Source organism: Colius striatus, chromosome 9 (genome assembly GCF_028858725.1).
Source record: "Colius striatus isolate bColStr4 chromosome 9, bColStr4.1.hap1, whole genome shotgun sequence".
NCBI lineage: Eukaryota > Metazoa > Chordata > Aves > Coliiformes > Coliidae > Colius > Colius striatus.
Window position 1 is genome coordinate 18,097,114 of NC_084767.1, and position 20,501 is coordinate 18,117,614.

The following is a 20,501-nucleotide window of genomic DNA, read 5'->3' on the forward strand; positions in this document are numbered from 1 at the left end:
TGCATTACACTCACATATTGGATTTCACTTGAGACAGAATGTGAGTGAGATTTACAAGCAATATGCAATGTTTTACACATTTCTAAGCACAGTTTCTCCGAGCCACGGCAGATTGTATGACCAGGGAATGCATTAGAAAGAAGGAATGGGATAAATAAATATGAAAAATCTTCTGTTTGGAGAGACCGATGCCTTGGGTAATCAGTAGTGATGGAAAGGAAATACAATGCCAAAAAAAAAGTACATATCCATTCTCTAGGATCTGCTTTGTTATTTTTTGGAATTGACTCTGTGCAGCATCAACTTTTTTTTCCCTTTTTTTTTTTAGATTAGTGAGCTGTTATCAGTTTAACTTGCAAGGTGGTGCATTTTTTTAAATCTTGAAAAGTTAAAACATATTCTGAAGTCACTTAATCACTCCTTAATGTGAAGGGAAACCAAAAAACATAAAAGAAGCTCATGAAAGGCAGAGAACTTTTAATTCAAAAGAGGGAGAGAAAACACGAGACAAACTGCTGGAAAAGTCAGTTTGTTATCTGCCATTAGTCAACCATATCAATTATGAGCAATTATAAACATAGTTTGCTGAATTAGAGTTTTTTACAGAACATGTAATCTTATTTTATAATGAAATTCATGAAATAGCGATGATGAACGTCTTGTCCTTATCTGGCCACTTTGATGCAAGGCTTATCAATTTGTGGGGTTAGAATGGTTTCTGCCTCTTATTTTCATCACTTCTGTTTCTACCTTTCTACAAGAAAATTCACCTTTAGTGATAAACGAGGAAAACCATTTCTCAGAAGTTACTTTTTTGTCTTTCTTCTGGTTGCCTATCCTTTTTCATGGGATGATACATAAAAATATCTTTTCAGTTCACATGTGAACATTGTAGGGAGTAGCAGTCAAGCACTCTCACCTCCTGGGGGTGTGTGCAGCCCTCACCAAGACTCCTGGGCAACTCTAAAATACTGTACTGTAAAGTTGAGATAGTTTTAGGGAGAAAAGAATTACGTTAGGTCAGTTTTATAGATGTTTATGGTTCCCTCTGGCTGCTTTCAGACTCATAGTGACTTGGAAACCTAGCTTTGCAAGCAAAAGCCATCTGAAAAATGCCAAAGCATGTGAAATACGTCCTCTCTGTTTTTCCAGTGTGAATTCTTCGTGTTCCCTCTGCTTACCCCATCCTCTCTGCTGCCAGTTCTCCCAGCAAGCTTATGTGTGTGTATTTGGATAGAGAGTTGGAGCTCAGAGCCTGAATCTCTAAAAATGTTTTGAGCTAAACAATTTCTGAGAACTTTTGTACAAAGAGCTCCCACTTGCCTGATACATGTTTTTGAGAGGCAAGAAGTCCTTGTTGACCTGCAATTCTTGCTCAGCTTGGTAACATTGTGTATAGTACTGCAGCATTAGAACTCGTTGAGGTCTGGTTTCCCAGCAAACCAGAATGGCAACTAAGCACACTGTCGGTGTTAACTTGCCCCCTGGTTAGTACAGTGGTAAGAGGTTCACTGGAGCAGTTCCCAAAAGCTCCCAAAGGCAGTGTAGTACAGGAGAGGGTGAGGAATAGCCCATATACCAGGGCTGCCCGCTGCCTGCCTGGGATGGTTTGCCACTGCAGTGCAGGGCTCCTGGCTGGGATGAGTGTCAGATGTAGAGTTAGAGGCTATTAAGGAATCAGATTAGTAATTTCCTAATGCTCTAGGGCTTGTGTTTTTACAGCACTTCCAAATATACCTTTGTAGAAAGTGCTTGTTCTTAAGAATACATGCATATATAAAAAAAGGTAACTCTACAATCCTAATGCACTAATTATATCCACAGGGAAACACAAGGAGAAACCATGAGCTGCAATAAACACACCAAAAGAGTCAATAATTTGTTAGAGAATTCAGTATTCTTTTTGTAGCAACAAAAGGTTCAGTATTGAACCTAAATTTCATAATCACTTTTTCCTTCCCACATCTGATTCTGGTCATTCTTAACAATATTGTAGTCTTATGTGAGTTTGCTTTGTGTGTGTGCAAGTTCTAACACAGAGCAGATAATTCCTTTCTATGCCTAACATAAATGATATGGTGTTAAATTAAATCATCTTTGATAACCCTCTTTAAGTGCCAGAAGTCAGAAAATAGTTTTTAAATGTCATAAACTATGATTCTACCAGTATAAGCTTCTCTTTAAAAAAAAAAAAAGCATTTGAAGAGGAAGAGAATAATACCATAATCGCACATCAGTTCGTTTTTACAAAGGGTCTTTACTTATATTAATACATCGTATACATTGGAAAAAAATAGGTCATTCATAAAAAGACAATTATAGAGCAGAAACCAAGCATTTGCAATATTTTTCTGAGATATCTTAAAGGAAGCAACATACTTAAAACAGGAAAAATGTTATTGTCCCATTTTTTCACAACTCCTTATAAATCATCCTATAGAAGTAGCCATCCTGCTTTTATTGATGTAAATTCAATTGAATTGCTTTGGAGTTAACTTCAAAAACTGTTATTACGTCCCTTCCACCACAAGCATTTTCTCTATCTCATGCAACTATCATTTGAATAGGGCTGATATCTTTCCTGTTTGCGGTTACTCGTGTCCCTTTTCTTTCCGACAGGAAAGATCTAGCTGAACAGAAAATAGACAAATACTTGAAACTGGAATTTTTTAGTAGATACTTATAATAATCTATTGAGTCACTTAACCAGCATAGCATAGATGCCAAATCTGCCTGACATCCAAGGTGGCAGCAGTGACTGAGATGCTTTTGATTATAGATAATGAATTCCAGATCACCTAAGGATTTGATCTTATTCTTTGTAATTGTTCACACCTTTGCACATGTGGGAAGCACGTTCCTTGGGGCAGCAGACTGCAGAACGGAGATGATTATGTCTGTCCCCTCTCATATCAAGCCTGCACTTTGGGAAATGTTGTGGTTCTCCCTGTAAACTCTATTTCTCAGTGCTCGCTCTCAAGGTGCCTTGTAACAGGTCTAAAAACTAAGGCAAGTTCTCAAACTTCTCCTCTGCCAGTGCTGGCCTGCCACTGAGAGGAAGGACATGAAAACATTTCTCTGCTGCCAAGACAGAAGTTATTGGAGAAGATTCAAGAGCCAACAAAATAGTGCCGGATCAATCCTATACTGCGAGAGATGGGCTACTTTGTACTTTTCTTTAAGGGTACTAGCAGGCCTTGCAAGTCTGCCTCCTTCTCAGGCAGGGAATCACAGCTTCCCTCGAAACATGTTGGAAGTGTCATAGCTGGATAGGAACATTTCAAGCTGTAAAGCAGATGCACCCTGAAGAGGCAGGAAATGTCAGGTAGAAGGAGATGCAAATAGTTTTGGTTTAGAAAAGAGTCCACCCAATGATGAAACAACTCGTGCTCTTAATTTCTGAGGAGCTGACAGGGAGTTTGTCAAGCAGCAAACTCCCTTTATATGTATGAGGATGATTCCTTGTAGCATTGGACCTGTTATGGTGCAGCAGGGAAAGGAAGCAGCGTCAGCACCTCTGCGCATGGATTCCCCTTTCCGTAACAAACAAATTAGGACCCAAGTTCTGAACTCCTAGACAGCAGAGCAAGACAGCATAGCTCTTCTGTGCCACCACCCTGGTAGGTTCAATCAAGTCATGCTGGAAGACTTCAGCTGTGAGTTTTCACCTCCTCACCTCCCTTCCATTTTACTCCTGGTAGCTATGCTGGACCAGGGTGATAGTCAGCACGGCTTGGTGAAAGGGCTTTCCTGTACATCCTTTGGCTGCAGGTTGGCTTTCCACCCACATGATGGAAATTTTAAAAGCAGTCCTAAGGTTTTCATGAGCAGAACCTCTTTTCAGCGCTCACCCTATTGCACTGGGTTTGTGACACCATGGTTCTAAGTTGAATTTTACTATACTTTTGCAGTGAAATTCTGCAAAGAGTTTAGTTTAGCATGCATCACGCATGGAGCTAATAAAAGAAAAAGTGTTCTTTAAGATCATGAACTGTTTCTTAAATGTATCCTTCTGGATTTGCATAGAAGCACAAACATTCTGGAGCTTCAGAAATCTGAACAGTGATGAAGTAACAAGAGAAACTTCTTCATATACCATCAGCACCATGGTTCTGTTAACCATAATGTGAAATAAATTCCAGAGCAGGGCACTTCTACAACATATTCAAGTGCTAAAACATCTCTACTAACTCATATTCTCCTCATCTATAATAAAAAATTGAAGAAATGCAAAAGCAGATCTAGGAAGAAGAAGGGGATAAAGATATTTGTCAAGCAGTTACAGATCAAAACATGTTTCTTTGAGAATATGTTTTTTGTCTTCCTTGTCTCTTGCCTAAGATATTGTCTGAGATAAGTGACAGTTTCAGTTCTTTCTTGTCAAGTCTCACGGTTACAGTGCATTTTCTAGGAATCCACATAGATAAGGGAAACCTTAACCCCTCTGGAATTTAGCATTTTATGCATCTGAGGTTAACGGGTAGATATTAAGTTCCCCCATAAATTAAACAGCTGGAGATTGCCATCTTTTTTTATGTGCAAAAAGCACCTTGTTAGCAGCCAGCACAAAAGTTCATCTTCTCAGGTGAGTTGCTTTGCTTTACTCTTAAATTGCCACTCATTTTCTCCCTGCATGTTGATGTATTAACTTTAAAACTCACTGTTCAAAATTCAAGCTGTGTTCCCAACCTGTTATGCTATCAAATCCACTGAACAGGTAGTCTCCCTTCATGTGGTGTTTAAAATGTTTTTACTAAATGATAAGACACCTTTCCTGTCTTTTGTTTCATACAGGATTTTGGAGAAGACGATTCCCTCTACATCACCAAGGTAACAACTATTCACATGGGCAACTACACCTGTCATGCCTATGGCTACGAAGAACTGTATCAGACCCACATCCTTCAGGTGAATGGTTAGTAAATAGCATATATGACAATCCATGAAAATGTTCCCATAAGCAAAGTTGTGTGTTATTCTCATTCGCAGAGAAACACGAAAAGCCACAATGCAGCTCAGGGTTTGCTCACTCTTGCACAGGCAAAGGAAAGATACTAAGGGAGGGGGGATGTATGATTACGGACATCAGTAGGTATCCTAACTTTAAGAAGAGCTGTTGATGACATTTCCATAGAGTTAAGAGCAGTGTTTCAAAGCATCTCTTAGACTAATGACTATTTTTGTGAACAGAAGTGTTGCTTCAATAATTTCTTCTTCCAGAAAATAATTTCTGTTGCATGAAATAGCCCAGGATATTTAAATAGATGCAACACAGTGTTCCCAAAACTAGCTAACTCCCTGCTATATATCAGATCATTACCTGTTTGTACTCAGCTTGGTTGGCTGAGGGCTATTTATATTGGCTAATGATATGGCCCACTGGGTTGCAAAACAAGGGCAAATCATTTTACAGGTGAGAGAATCACCTGGGCTGTATTCCAGCATCCTTGTTCACCTCCATCCCCTGGACCACGTTTGCACCTGGCAGAACTTCCATTCAGGCATTTGTAATCTTTCTTCTGACCTCAAACTCAGTCAGTTGGATGTAGTTTAAAATTATGTTAGCTTAAACCAGTGTTTCATCAAGGGACTAGCCCATAGAGTATCCATGTCCCCAACAGCAAAATCACTTTCCAACTTTAAACCCATATTTATATGTGTCAATATGACCACCAGTATGTCCAGAGTAGGATATAAGGTAAACCGTTACTCACTATGGGTAGATTTTGACATACTCTGCTATGAAAATATTTGGTTTTATGGGAAAATTCAATGTCTTTATTACAGAGAGGAGTCCTGATTAATAATAAACTAAACATGGTCTCATGGCCAAGAAGGCCAATGGCATCCTGAGATGCATCAAGAAGAGTGTGGCCAGCAGGTCAAAGCAGGTTCTTCTCCCTGTCTATTCTGCCCTGGTGAGGCCTCATCTGGAATACAGTTCTGGGCTCCTCAGCTCAAGAGGGACAGAGAACTTCTGGAGAGAGTCCAGCACAGGCCCACCAAGATGATCAGGGAACTGGAACATCTTTCATACGTGGAAAGGCTGCGAGAACTGGGGCTGTTTAGAGAAGAGGAGACTGAGGGGAGATCTTATTAACATTTATAAATATCTAAAGGGTGGGTGTCAGGAGGTTGGGACATCCCTTTTTTCTACAGGAGCTAGCAACAGGACAAGGGGTAATGGGATGAAGCTGGAACACAAAAAGTTCCACTTAAATATAAGAAAAAACTATTTTACTGTTCAGGTGAGGGAGCCCTGGCACAGGCTGCCCAGGGGGGTTGTGGAGTCTCCTCCCTTGGAGGTCTTCAAGACCCACCTGGACATGTTCCTATGTGACCTGATCTAGGTTGACTTCTTTCTGCAGGAGGGTTGAACTAGATGATCTCTAAAGGTTCCTTCAAACCCCTACCATTCTATGATTCTATGAAAATGAATATTTAGTTCTTTCTCTGGGTATCCACAGACTTCTTGAAAGGAGAGCTTTCAACCGGTAAGAGTAGATAGTTTATAGAGAGAGGCTGACATGAAAAGAAACAGTAAAAAAAAGGGGGATACGTAGGCACTTTAAGAACTGCCATTGTGGGTGTGGGGTTTAGGTTTGACTGCAGCTTAGGTCTTCTGGATGTGCATAAATGCTCCCCACTCACAGCAATTACCTTGAGGAGACCACAAAGCATCCGATTGATTTGTCTGAAAACTGGCTTAATGTTTCTACATAATATTTTGTCATCTTTTGAGACAGAAAACTGTGGAGTCTCAGCAATGTGGATAACTAGATTGTGCATGCTGCAGCTGGGAAAATAGGTTTCCTTTCCTCAAAGTGCTATTTGTTTGATGAATGGCAGTTGAAAGAAAAGCAAGCTAACAACTTAATCCCGTGTATATTATGTGATATATTATGAGGCCTGAATGGAGTTTAGTTGGCAGACAACAATGTAGACTTTATCATCACTGAGAATATAAAGCCCAAAGGCTTTGCAATGAAAACCAGAATGAGAGGAAAGCAAGATGGAACATGGGGAGGGATTGATTCGTTTTGTACTCATGCCTGTCACTTAGCTTTAACTTGTTGTTGAAAGATCCCATTTTCTTTTTAAATAGAAGTTTCACACCACAGCTGGGTATGGTTTTTCTTACTAATAGAAGAACACTGTTACAGAAAAAAAACCCACTCTATCCATGGTGGCTTTTTAATGTTGCTATATAGTCACTAAATACTGCCCAAAAAAAAAATGCAATGCATTCTGTTATCAACCCAGGCTAGAAGGAACTGCAGGGTCTAGAAATCTTTGTCTTACAGCATTGATACTCCCATGTGAGCCATTAGGTTTTGAAAAGCTGGGCTTTTTCATTTCTTGATGTGGCTGGCTGGCTGTGCACATCACTAAATTCTCTCCTTTTCTACCCGTGTCGTAACTTCCTCCAGCAACCGATGTTGGGGCAACAGCACCAATTACAGGGCAATGGCAGGGTTCCCAAGGCAGAGTCCTGCTGAGGATATCCATCTTGGTTTTTAGTAACTTAAAGGACAAATGGAGGAATTTCTCTTGACAGGAATAGAGGGAAGAAACTGAGCTGAGCTGAACTGAACTGACTGAAGGTGCTGAGAATCTAAGTATAGTTGATGGACTCGGTTCAGCACTGGGGATTGTCTCTGTCTGTCCCTATCAAACTAAAAAGTCCATCTTCAACACGAGATGGTTTTTTTGCTTTTCTGTATTGGACTGAAATGGTAAGAGAATGTGACAGAACCAAGTCAGCCAGAACTCGGGTGTATCTGTTCACCTGTCTCCTCCAGGGAGAGACTGATATGTTTTTAACATCAAAAACACAAGAGAGTTTTATTCTATGTAAACTATCAGAAACTGCTTTTGGTTTTCTTTTCAACAGAGAAAATTCCAAGTTTCTCTATCAGGAAAGAGTAGAGAAAGAAGAACCAATTGGCAGTAAAAGAATTTCTCCCCAGCCTGTCCGAAGCTCACTCTTTCTGTGCAGGCAGGTCCCAACTTTTAGACTGTGTTTCAGTTCAGTGTTTTCAAAGCCACAGTAACTCTTCTAGTGTCCTTTGATACTTTTTCTATCACCTGGGCTCTAGTTTACTGTTCACACTGCAGCTCATGAGTCCAGCTTACAAAACATTTTCCTTTTATTGCCTTTTTCTCCTCAAAAGAATCTGGTTCTAGTTATATGCCCCCTCTTCTTATATTTTTATCCAACATACTATATTCTCTTTATCCTGCTTTGTCCTTTGTCTCTTTTTAGAACATAAAACTGGCTTGTAACAGTTCATTGATTAGGTGATATAGGGAATTAGGACATATAAATTAGGACATAAAATAGAAGGCTTAGAGCCCAATTTTAACAAAAATTAAGTTTCTGGGATTCAGAGCTGTGGTTGAATATATTACAGACTAATCAAATTTATTGAAAGTTTACTCATACAAAGCCTTGCTTTCATCCAAATGTATTGTCATGTTTGTTCCTTTTCTTGCCCAAGGAAAGTAAATTCACTTTATTACAGGTAAATCCTGCTGGAAGATGGACAAATGCTTGCCCAGAGCAGGCAGGCAGTGTCCTTACTGGTGCTTGCTGCTTGTACCTGTGCCATGTGCATGCAGCACTCTGCTTGGGCTGTTTAACCAGGCTGCAGTGCAATGCTAAAAGTAGCTCTATGTGGTCTTCCTCAGCATCAGGCATTGCATAGTCTAGACTTGCCTAAAGATCCTCTCCAAAGCAGCCTTTCTGAAAGGGAAAAGGAGGTTTGTATTGCTCAAGTGCTGAATGCCCAGCAGTGCTTCCTTTCTATAAGCTGGTTCAGGATACCACAAATAACACAGGCAAACCCAGATGCTCACTTTGACAAGCAGAGGTAAAAATCCTGTTAGGCAGAAAATGTGAAGGCCACCAAATGAATGCCCCAAGCTGCTGGCTCATACCTTCTGGCCCAGATGCATGAAGTATATACATGTGAAATGCAGCCTACGTATGATATTTGATGTGGTAGCTTTGGTAAAGTTTAAGTCAGTGTATTTATACAACTGACCCTTAAGGGCTTTGCAGAAAAGAATGTGCTGAAAGACAGTATAAAATTTTAAGAATGAAAAATTCATCTTATGTGTCGGTATGTTTGATCAGGAGCAGCCAAGAACAGTAGGAAAATTACATTCTCTCCTACATCTGGATATTGCTTGGGAAATGTGTACAATGTACACTAACTGCAGGGAGGAAAAGCAATTTATCACTTTCAAGAGGAAAAAGAGATACCAAGGATAAAGAATGTCATAAAATTGTAATCAACTATGAAAACTGATAGTTTGCAAATCAAGAGACTGCTGAGTGCAGGGCATCATTTTCCTTGGTCTTTGCACTCTGAAAAACATCAGCATGCATCAGAATATTGTATTCCTTGAAAACAGTTTTAAGAAGCCTTTCGATCTTCAGCCCAATTATAAGAGTCCAATAGGACAGATTTTCCAATAACACAGAGATATTTTAAACATGCATGTTTTGTTAAAGTGGCTTTTCAAGCAAAAACACCTAATACTGCAAACCACTTTCAAATCATAAATAGAAAGATGAAAACATCTCAAGGAAATGATCAATCTATTAATTACTACTGAGCCTTGTAGTATATAGGTCCTATAGTAGCAATGGGTGTCTTTGGGGCTTGGTACAGCCATCTGTGCATCGTGTGCTCTAGCACCTGAGCTGTTTTACTGTAATGAATTAGTCTGCTCACAAGTAAGGTACTACTCAGTATGCAGTCATAGGCAATCTACCCAATCTCATACTTGTTTGAATGCCTCTTTTTTTTTCTACTTTGCTTAAGATAATAGCATTTTTATATTGCCCTTGGCTGCAGACACAGTAATAGTTAGCAATGATATATATTCACCAAGGGAAATAGCAAAGGATAATCCATATATTCCAAGGTCTGGAGCTGAAATCTTTGCAAGTTTAAAGTGAAATGTGCTTACTTGGAATGTATTAATTTGTAGCAAGGGCAATAAAAATGCATTCTGCCATTTGCTGTTATCACAAGGCAGTTGCATGTAATAATTCACCTGTGCAACGAATTACATAAGAGAGAGTAGAAGAAATAAAAAGTTTAAAAATAGAAGGAACCGGAAAATTATAAGAGAGCAGGAATGGTGGTGCAACACATATTTTTGTTGGTGAAAAAACAAGCAGCTTCCTTATTAATCACTCTTGAAAAGACACCTTGCTATAATTTTAAGTTAAGCTAATTTTCATGCATAGCATTGATTCAGTGTCTAAGACCCCTGAGCTACCTTTTGCAGTATAAATTTACTGTGTTTTCAGCTGTGCAGGTGAAATATGTGGATTACTCACACACAGACTAACATGCAGAGACACAAGTAAGCTCTCCTTTGTGAAGGAGTGCCCTGTTTCTCAGGAGCATGATCATTGTGGCAGCCATTGAGAGTGCTGATGCAAGTGCCCATATGAAGAGGAAAGCTTTCATTATCAGAAAATATCAACCCATGCTGTTTTTGAGATCATCGAATAGGTGATGTCTGGGACAGGCTCTAACTCCTTTAAGAACTCAGGGATGTGAAAGAAGTACTAGACTTGGACAAAATTGCCCTGGTGCCTTTGGCCATTTGGGATACGTTGATCCCATCTGGAGGATCTCCATCATGGCTGGAGCTAGGCAGGCCCAGGCAAACGGCCATACCCTGTCAGGAGCAGAGCTTACAGGGCATGAGACCTCACAGGTTTTACTCTAGAGCTGGTTTTCATGTAGCTAGCTGCATGCACAGGCGTGCAAGTCTGCCTGCAAGAGTCTGGGGCAGGTAAAACCCCAGGCAGAGAGGGTCAGCATTCCTTGTGGACTGGAAGGGACTGGTTGTGGTATCTAGAGAATTAAGCAGGTACCTAGAGGTATTAACTGTCAGTTGACGTCACTGGGATTTCAGCATCTAGCCTCCTTGGGTATCATACGCTTTTTTCTGACACGTTTGTAGAAGCCAAACCACCTCTCATCTGTGACCCTGAAAAAATCACATAGGCTTTCAATGGGCCTCAGTTCCTAAATCGTTTTGTTCTAAAAATGTTACTAGTAGCAAGCAAATCATAGGTGAGACAAGAAGTGAGTGCAAGACCTTTATAAAGTTCTGACAAAGTGGACAAAAATTACTATATTTATCCCATCATGCTTGGAGAGACTGACTCGGAGAAATTGAAATTCATTTTCTGAAGACTGAAACTCAGTCTTATTCCCCTGAATTGCTTGGGCACTGTCTCTTCACTAAAGGCAGGGATGGCTCTGACAGCTGCCAGCCATTTCCAACAGCAGATCTCTTCCTTTGCTTGCCTTCCACTTGATCTGACAACTCCCGAAGTCCAGAGGGGCTGCAGGCCTGACGGTAAGGGGAGAAAGAAAATATAAAAAGCAAACAAATGTTTTTATTTAGAAAATGAAAACTTAGTTTAATAAAACAAACCTGGATTTTTTTGGTAAAATCCTGAAAAAAAACATCTTAGGTGGTACTTTACTCCCTGCCCTGCTTCTTGCAACACATTTTCTATTCTTCTCAAACAAAGGAAATAGAAGACAAGGAAGTAACCCCATGTGTCCAGTGCAGAGGTGGTTTAAAGCTTTTCCTTTGCTAAGAGTTCCTCCTTTTTTTTTTTTTGTCTTTCTATTTGGCCCCAGGCATTTCCTATCAGATTACACTTGAACAATCTCTCACTTTTAAAGCTATAAAAACCAAGTAGACTTGAGGGCTTTCTGTCGTGGCTGATTTCCTTCCAAGCTGACAACTCAGCTCTGGTTAATCCTTGGCAGCTGGTAGGTGAGACAGAAGTAAATTCATCTCTCTCTGGTAGGGTCTGTAAAAAAATCAGAAAGATGGAAAGTGTATGCTAGTGAGTGTAATTATTTAAATTCTCCCCATATGGATATATTGACACATAGCAAGCTGCAAACACAGATTTCATTTTATGAAAAAGCAACTGTTAAGACAGTTTAATTTTGCCAGTCCTGGAGCCTAATGATGGTTTATATAAAAGCACAGCAGTGAGTTACGTACCTTAAGCCAGTGATTTCCAGTAGGAATTTTTTATTAACTCATGAAGGCTTTCCTAAAAACAAAAATAAAAACACACAAGTTTTTCTCACTCCTCCACTTGTGCCAGCACAGGTCATTCACTTTCTATCACGAGGAAGCTGAGCTCCCACTTATTACATCTACATTTGAATCTGACAATGGTTTTACAAAACTGTACACCTTTCTAGAGTTATATCACGAGTCCCAAAATCTCCTAATCTGACAGAAAAGTCGACCACGTGATTATGAAACACAGTAGTACATGACCACCCTTCAAATACCATCAACTGTGGAACAGCACATCCTCACATTTCCTTTTATCATCTCCCTTGAGGTGAAACAAAGGAGGGTCCCACTGATATTTTTCTCTGATACTGCAATATTACAAATGCTTCTGAAAGTATGTAAGTTGTTAAGGAGTAGCTAATGGTTGATATTAAAATTTGTTGATTTGAGCAATGAAGGCAACGTGATTGAAAATCAATGAACTTATCTATAATATAATTAGTAGTTCTGCCAATTGAGTATATTAAATAGTTCAGAGAGGAATTTCTGAAACAAAGTCACACTTTGAAAGCCTCGAGTAATTTATTAACACTTGATTTGTTCAGAATAACAAGTAGTGAATGTACAGGATATTTCCCAGTGGATCTTTAATTAAAATGTTCAATAATATCCTACTTCTAATCGGCAAGAACTCTAATTCCTTCCTTACTGAATTTGATGAATGTTTGGAGTTTATGCTTGAATTCTTAGATATGCAAGTACCCACCTTAGGTTTTAACCCAACTTTACTTAAGTTCAATCAGTCACTTAATGAAAGGAAGCAAGAATAAGCAAGAGCCATCTAAACACAAGATCAGATGCTGAGGTTGCTCCCTGGTGTGGGTTTATTCATTGACTATTATTATTCTCTGTTTTCTACCTCCAAAGTTGAGCTGTAGGAATTAGCATAGCTTGCCCTGAAAGCCAGGATGTTGCTTATGTCCCCACTTCTCGGATCAGACTCTTCTGCAGCGCCATGTGAAGCAGCAGCTCTTGAGTCACCACTGAGGGGTGGCGAGTGGCAAGGAGTTTAAAGTCACCAATTCCTTCTCTCCTGCAGTGCCACCAGTGATTCGCGTCTACCCCGAAACGCAGGCACAGGAGCCTGGTGTGTCGGCAAGCCTCAAATGTCACGCTGAAGGCATCCCTAATCCCCGAATCACCTGGCTAAAGAACGGCATTGATATCATGCCAAAACTATCCAAACAACTAACGCTCCTAGGTAAGAACAGAATTTTGATTAATTAAAGTATTGTAGATGGGGATTAAGGAGGATTATTTCGCACTTTAAACTAGAAGTTCCTGTACTTTTGCTAAGCCACAGTTGTTGGAAATCGTGTTACAAAACCCCTGTTCTCTCTTTTTACCTTTTTCTCCTGCGAGTTTCTCCAGAAATACAGTATTGATTGATGTGTTAATGGCATTTTGTTAAAAGATAATGTGCCTAGTTCTCCACTGCCTTGTGTCTTACGTACGACTGTGAAAATCAGAAAACAAATGCATTATAGTATCTGTTGTGATATAAGCACTACATTGGGAGCAAGATAGCTGAGAATTAGGCTGTGGTTCACCTGTCTTCTCACACCTACATCTGCAGAGGGAATCAGCCTCTTGACTCCTGTTGGTCCTTCTTCAAATGAGGATGTAACAGACTCAATCAAAGGCAAAAATATTTTCTTGCAATTTTCTGTGTAAAAAACATTAAAACCTCCCCATCTGTGGTGTATTGCAGCCCTCAACCAGTGTTGGCCACGCAGATATCCCCACATGGTTGAGTATGATATCTGAAAATCTTCCAAAGGTTTTAGGCAACAGTGCCACACTGGAAAGCAGAATGATAGGATGAACTGTAGAGAGGACCCTCCTAAACCCAAGTTTCTGGTGGTCTGGTGAAAAATAGTTTGCAAAATTGAAGTTATTTTTTCTCCACTAAAGCCAAAGCATTTGATGTGTTTTTTGGTTTTTTTTTTTAACAAGAAGAAATAAATGAAATGTAATTTGTTGTTCGCACTTGGGATTGTTCTTTGTTCATTTCTGGCACAGAGTGTGTATGTGCTAATGGAAAGAAGCAAAACATCAGCTCTCATGAGAATCCCCTAAATACGTCTAGTTATGTGTGGGGAAGCATTGTGCAGTGAAACCACCCTTTCGAGCCATTGCAGGGCAGCTGTGGCAATGGAAAGCAATTAAGTGCAGTAAAAGCAATTAGCAGCAGTGAGGAACACTGTTTATGGATGTCTTTCTTACAGCAAATGGAAGTGAACTTCATATCAGTAGTGTTCGGTATGAAGACACTGGTGCCTATACCTGCATTGCTAAAAATGAGGTGGGAGTGGATGAGGACATATCTTCACTTTTCATAGAAGATTCAGCAAGAAAGACCCGTAAGCTTAATTTTCCATTTATTTATTTCTTTGAAGAGTATTTAATGGTATACATGCCGTTCAATAGCTCAGTCCATTGCATGCGGTATGTTGGAGTCTTACTTGTAAGGTAATGACAATTCTGTCTGTGCTTTGATCAGAGGACTGTAGAGTGTTTTGGGAAAGAATCACATGGGGAAGGTAAAATCCCCTCATCCAGGACATTAGTGCCTTTCATGTGCCAGAAGTGTACTGGGTGTGCTATGAGTAACATCTTTGCTAAAGTAACAAATTGGCAATAGGTTTAGATATCAGAGAATCTAAAAGCTAATATTTTGTCAAATTATATGCAGTTTCATAAAATACATTTCATTGATTTCTGTACCAGACTTTTTCTTGCAAAGCCAGTTACAAGTCGAAGTCCTCAAATATTTAGATGCTTGGAAAATGTTCTGAATTATTTATTTTACCTGTATTTACATCACTAATAAGTTTCCCTTGATGTGAAATTATCTCCCACTTCAAAGACAAATACTCTCCCAGACAGCTGCATGTCTCCCATAGGAGTGCAGCAGTGTTATCTTGACCGCACTGTCCCCAAAACACAACTAATGAAGGAGGTGATTAGTTGCCCCAGTGGAAAAGTTCCCAGAGGCCTGATCCTTCTTAATTCTGCTGTCTTAAACTACTTGGGAGATTGTCTGGGTTTATGGGGATATTAAAAGGCTAGGTGCAAATGGGATTTTTCTGATGCTTTTCTAGCTGTTAATACAGAGCAAGAATTGAAAACGAAGTTAGCCATAAATATGCGCCCTCATGGTGATTCTTTGGAAAATATATTCTATTCCTCATTAAATAGATTTATGTACTCTTGTTAATATCAACCGTTTTCCCTTGAATACTTGAGCAAGGGAAATTACAGTATGTTGAGAAATAACTGGAGATATCTTAAATGGAAATTCAAATGCAGATGTACTTTTAGAGAGCATTTGAATCCTGAAAGAGAATGTAGTTGCATGGAATTCCAAGAAGAAATGCAGCAAAATGTGTAGCTGCTGTAACTGCCAGTCTCAGGCTTCTAAAAGACGTGATGTTTCTTATTGAACCTGTACAGAAAATCACAGCCTGTACCACACGTTCAGTTACGTTTGAAGGTAACATCTCTTTTGGAAGACTTTGATCTTTGCACAGGCTGAAGTTGGCTTCATTTCAGGGAGGATTTTTCCCATTTTAAAGTTTCGAGATTGTCTCTAGAAGGAGCAAATGTGTTGAGATCTGTCTGTCCTTCCTGGTATTTTATTTGAATGAATGTTGCAAAGTTTTCACAAATTTAACAGTTCATGTAAACATGAATATTAATTCAGTTACTTGCTACAATGAAAATTTTGACATTGTTTTGTTGTTTTTTTTCCTTTTCCTGATTATTTTCTGGCTTTCCCAATTTTCTGATGCTGCAGTTGCAAACATACTGTGGCGAGAGGAAGGTACTGCAGTAAAGTTCTTTTGTTGTAGTGATAATGTGCTTGTCTGCTTTAATAATTCCATGATGGACCATTCTCCACTGACTTGCCACTAACTCTTATCAACTTTCACAGTTACCAGATTAGATACAGACCATACATTTAACAGCTAAACTACTCAAATAAGAGATGTCACTCTTGTAATATAAATCGTAACTATAACTTCTTACATTTTCCTACTATGAAATAGTACATGACCATAAAATATATAAAAATGTGAATTTTGTATAAACTGCCACCAATGTGGGTAGCTTGAGATTCTCAAACTGCATTAACAATTGCACAAGTGTCAGAAGTGCTCCCAAATTACCATAATTGAACAAGTAAGACATAAATTCAATACACTGCATTTTTAAGCTAGCAAATCAAGCTCTTTCTCCTCACTAGCATGTATTGATGTTCCCTAGGTGAGCAACAAAAATTGTGTTCTTGACTGTTAAGCAAAAAAAAACCAAGAAAATCACAACAGGTTTTGCTTCCCTCTATCCTTTAAATCAATGCAGGCTAAAGGTTGCTCCATTTCTTCTTCTTTTCATTGGCAGATAAGATCTCTAGTTTTATCAAATTTATAGTGTTCCCTGCACAGGGTCAACATCTGTGTATCTTGGAATCCAAATTGGAAAAAAATCCCTTCCTACACATCCTACACAGCTAATGGACTCAAAAGAAATTATGGAAGTGCTTGAAATGAAAATTGATTTGATTTTGTGCACACTTGTGCTGACATAGGTTCCAAAACACACAGTAAGATGCATCATGCAAAGGCCTGAGGAGCTCTGATGCAGCGTCCATGGGTATGGATGGAGAGACTGAGGGCTGTGAGCAGGGTATTTGCTCACTGGAGGAAAGCTCTTTGTTTCAAGTCCAGGCGTAAGCCAGTTCTTATATCTACCAACTGCGTGTGAGGAAGCTGAGACCTTAGTGTCCTTTCAGCCTTGTGGACAAGGTCTCTGTGCACTGACAAACTGACCTAAACCACATTTCCCTCCCCACCGCAGACACTCCTCACTCTCACTGTTCCCCTAAGAAGGGCTGCTGCTTTGGAGGTTGCAAAGACCCTTTCACAAGCAGGGCCTCCAGGTACCCAAAACAACAGTTGTGCTTCATGCCCTTGGCTTGGAGCTTTCTGGATTGCTGTGGCTTGCCCCAAAGGATTTTAAGGGCAGAAGGAAAGTACCAACTCTTAGTGATCAGTGCTGTCTTGGCCAGGTATGCAAACATGCGATACATACCTGCTGTCCCACTGTTGGCTGCAGATGTGTACGTGCAGCAAATGCAGCTGGAGGTCATAAGATGTTGGCAGAGCCACCTAAGGCAGCTCTCCAGTGCTTATTCACAAATATGCCACCTGCAAGTGCCTGGTGCAAGGCAATGAAGAAAGTCTTTTTATTGCCAATATTCCTGTAAATGACATTATGGACACTAAAAATTATTATTTCCCTTTTGCTTGGGAAAGAAACCTCTAGTGCATCTAATCAGTCCAGTGTCATCTGCATGATGCTACAGGGATGTTTATATACTGCATCTCTTGAGCTTCTTTTAAAAGAAAGTAACTGGATGTAGAAGTATAGTAATACTTAAATGACAACTACGAAGTTGATTGCAGAAAGTCTTATTATAATTCTGCTAAATAACATGGACTTACTGCTTATCAACCTTGCACATTTTAAATAAAAGTATGAGTAATGTACAGGGAAAATACAGACAGTAAAAGTAGATTTATTATTGATGTTCCTCAACAAGTCAGTGTCTTTAGAGCAGGTTTATTCTCCTGCATGTTTTCTATAGTTTTTAATCATAGCATCACAGAATAGTAGGGGTTAAAGTAGGGAGACAGAGATTTGTTTTCATGCCAGTGTTCATTTCTGCAGTGAGTGGTGCTTTCTTTGTACCTGGATAAAGGGAGCACATTGGGCCAGCAGGCAATCATCAGCTATGTGAATGTATGTACTTAAAAAACTGAAAACTTTTTTGTTGCCAGATTTAAGTCCTGAAATATTTCCAAGCATTTAGATTAAAACAAGGACAATTATTCAGGAATCAGATCAGAGTATTCCATGGTGACAAATTTTCTTTTGATCTCAAAGATCTCAAAGAAAGAAGATACAAATGTACACTCAGATGGGGACTCTCTTCTTCAGATAAAGAAAACTGTGTCATCAGGTGTCTTGCTGAAGTCCTTAAAAATAAAGACATTAGAGTCAACTGCATCTGGAATGGTTCAACTTAGAACTGTTATGTTTAGGAGACCCTTCCCATTCTAAATAGGGTTTTTGTTATATTAGTTTTTTTGTTTTACAGATAAAGTATGTTGCCTTTTAGTAAAGCCTCTAGCTTTTAACTAGTTGTGTTATCCAATCCAAAATGTCTTAAATTAAAAAGAAGAAAAAAGAAAACCCCTCCTCATTAGTCCCTCACATCCCAGTCTAGTCTCTGCATCAGTAGTGTAAATAACACAACTGAGGAAAATTCTCCATTGCCCACCTTTGTACTGAAATAACTCCCCAGACCGTGGAATTGCAGTGGTATAACCAAGAATGGAGTCTGTTTTACTGATGTCCATGAGGTTGTTCGGAGATGTACCCCAATCAAGACTTGGCAAATACTTTGTAAGACATGATGAAACACCTAGCTTGCCTACCTGCTTTGTCTAAAAATCAGTGTGAAAGTTACTTCCTAAAAAGTATTTTAATTTAAGTTGGTAAACTTTTTTTTTAAATAGAGTACCTGAATGCTATTAGTAATTTCTATCATTTTTTTTGCCAGTCATGAGAAAATCTTGCACTCATTGTACTGTAAGATAAGTGGTAGGACTTGCCAAGTCGCTAACTCTAAACCTACTGGGGTAAAACTATTATCAAAGTATTTTTATGGCAAATTAAGGCCTTAATTCTGAAGTACACATTCATTGTAATAGGATCATCAGATAAATTCACGCTAATATTGTGCATGAAAATTATAATAAGCATCTTCACAGTGGTCATAATTTGTTGCCTGCCTGTTTCCACTCCTTAGGGTCAAAATCCTTTACTCATGAAAATCTGTGCAGTCATCGCAGCCATGGTCAAATTCTGCCCTCTGATGTATTCACTCAAATCCCACTGAATGTGTGTGTGCTGTGAGTGCAGATTTTGGTCCAAGGTGCCCAGATTAATTGTTTTAGCAATGTACTCGGAAAAGAATTAGCCCCTAGTCCATAAAGATAACTTAATTCTGGGTGAAAGTTCAGTAGGGTTGTGGTTTTTTTAATGCACATCATCCCTCCCTGTGTCATCACATTTAAGGATCATGGCTTCTGTACCTGCCTGATGCCTTAACTGGGGTATTTCCATGGTATGGTTTAGAGAGAGTTAACTTGAAGATTGTGAATATGACAAATATTTGGCACAAAAAGAGGGATTTTAGCACCAAAAAAACCTTCTAGCCTTAATAAATATTATGTATGTTACAAAATTTTCCAAATGCATGTTTATCCAAATTATACGTATTTTCACTGTAAAGGATTCCTGTGATGGTTTAGACCTCAATCCCTCAAACACTTAAGAGATGTGAGAAGCTCCACAGATGTGAGCAGTGATTAGAGCTGCACCCACCACAGGACCAGCTAAGGAAACTGTAACAGTGGATGTTGTTCAGACCTGTGGAACCAGAACCTTATTTCTCCATGGCTAAAATGTAATTAATTAGAAATTAAAAATTATCAGATCACCACATTGTTGGCAGATAAGTACACTATCAGCACTACTGGGGGTATCGGTGGTCACTGCAAACAGTTATTCGTGGTGGTAAGAGGTGAAATGATGCTTGGATCTTTCTGACTAGAGTGTTTGAAAAGATCCTGAACATTTTCTTAAAGATGCTCGTTACTGCAATTGCATGTAGCTGAAGATCAACTAAATTATCAGTGTTTTAAGGCATTTCTGCATGATCAAAATGATAAAATACAATCTCCTAACAGCAAAGCGATGACAGGCAGACAGCTTTCCAAGTCTCCTGGAATGCCCCAGTTCTATAAATGAGTGCTATTGTGATGCTGAACTACTCCACATTTGTGAATTACAGTTTGCAAGATTTCAAAAATGTATTTGTTTTGGTGGCTATAGTTGGTTTATCCAAGATGTTTAAGAAAACAGAGACATATCTTTTTTTTTCATTCATGGAACAGATGTTTTGCATTAAAGGTACAAGAAGCTAAATCACCTGTAACTGGACATCCTTCAGATTATTTTTAACTAAAGCCTCTGTCTCAGTTTTCAAATTAATAGCAAGCTGGTTTTAATGAAATCATAGGAAAACCAAACTCATAATCAGAGGGAGCTGATAGTGCAATACAGGAGTGCCTTGTAATCAAGTCCCTCCTTGGTACCTGTGCACAGAACCTGAACATAGCTATTTGCATACAACCACAACCACCAACGCAATGCATTTTTGGATGTGTCTGTACCTCTTCACTCCTTGAAGCCCTTGTTGTGACATGAAATTTGATTTTGTGAAT

The 20,501-nt window shown here is 39.2% G+C and overlaps 1 protein-coding gene across 2 annotated transcripts in view; it reads left to right on the forward strand.

Moving 5' to 3' along the window:
• The window catches only part of FSTL4 (follistatin like 4), a 229,182-nt gene that overhangs the window by 196,298 nt on the left and 12,383 nt on the right, over positions 1–20,501 (forward strand). Inside the window, exons 7-10 of one of the 2 annotated variants that reach the window (XM_062002672.1) lie at positions 4,795–4,915; positions 13,184–13,345; positions 14,373–14,507; positions 15,944–15,970. In XM_062002672.1, the coding sequence (XP_061858656.1) occupies positions 4,795–4,915; positions 13,184–13,345; positions 14,373–14,507; positions 15,944–15,970 (445 nt within the window). The remainder of the gene's footprint in view (positions 1–4,794; positions 4,916–13,183; positions 13,346–14,372; positions 14,508–15,943; positions 15,971–20,501) is intronic. The other variant, XM_062002673.1, reaches the window with a different exon arrangement.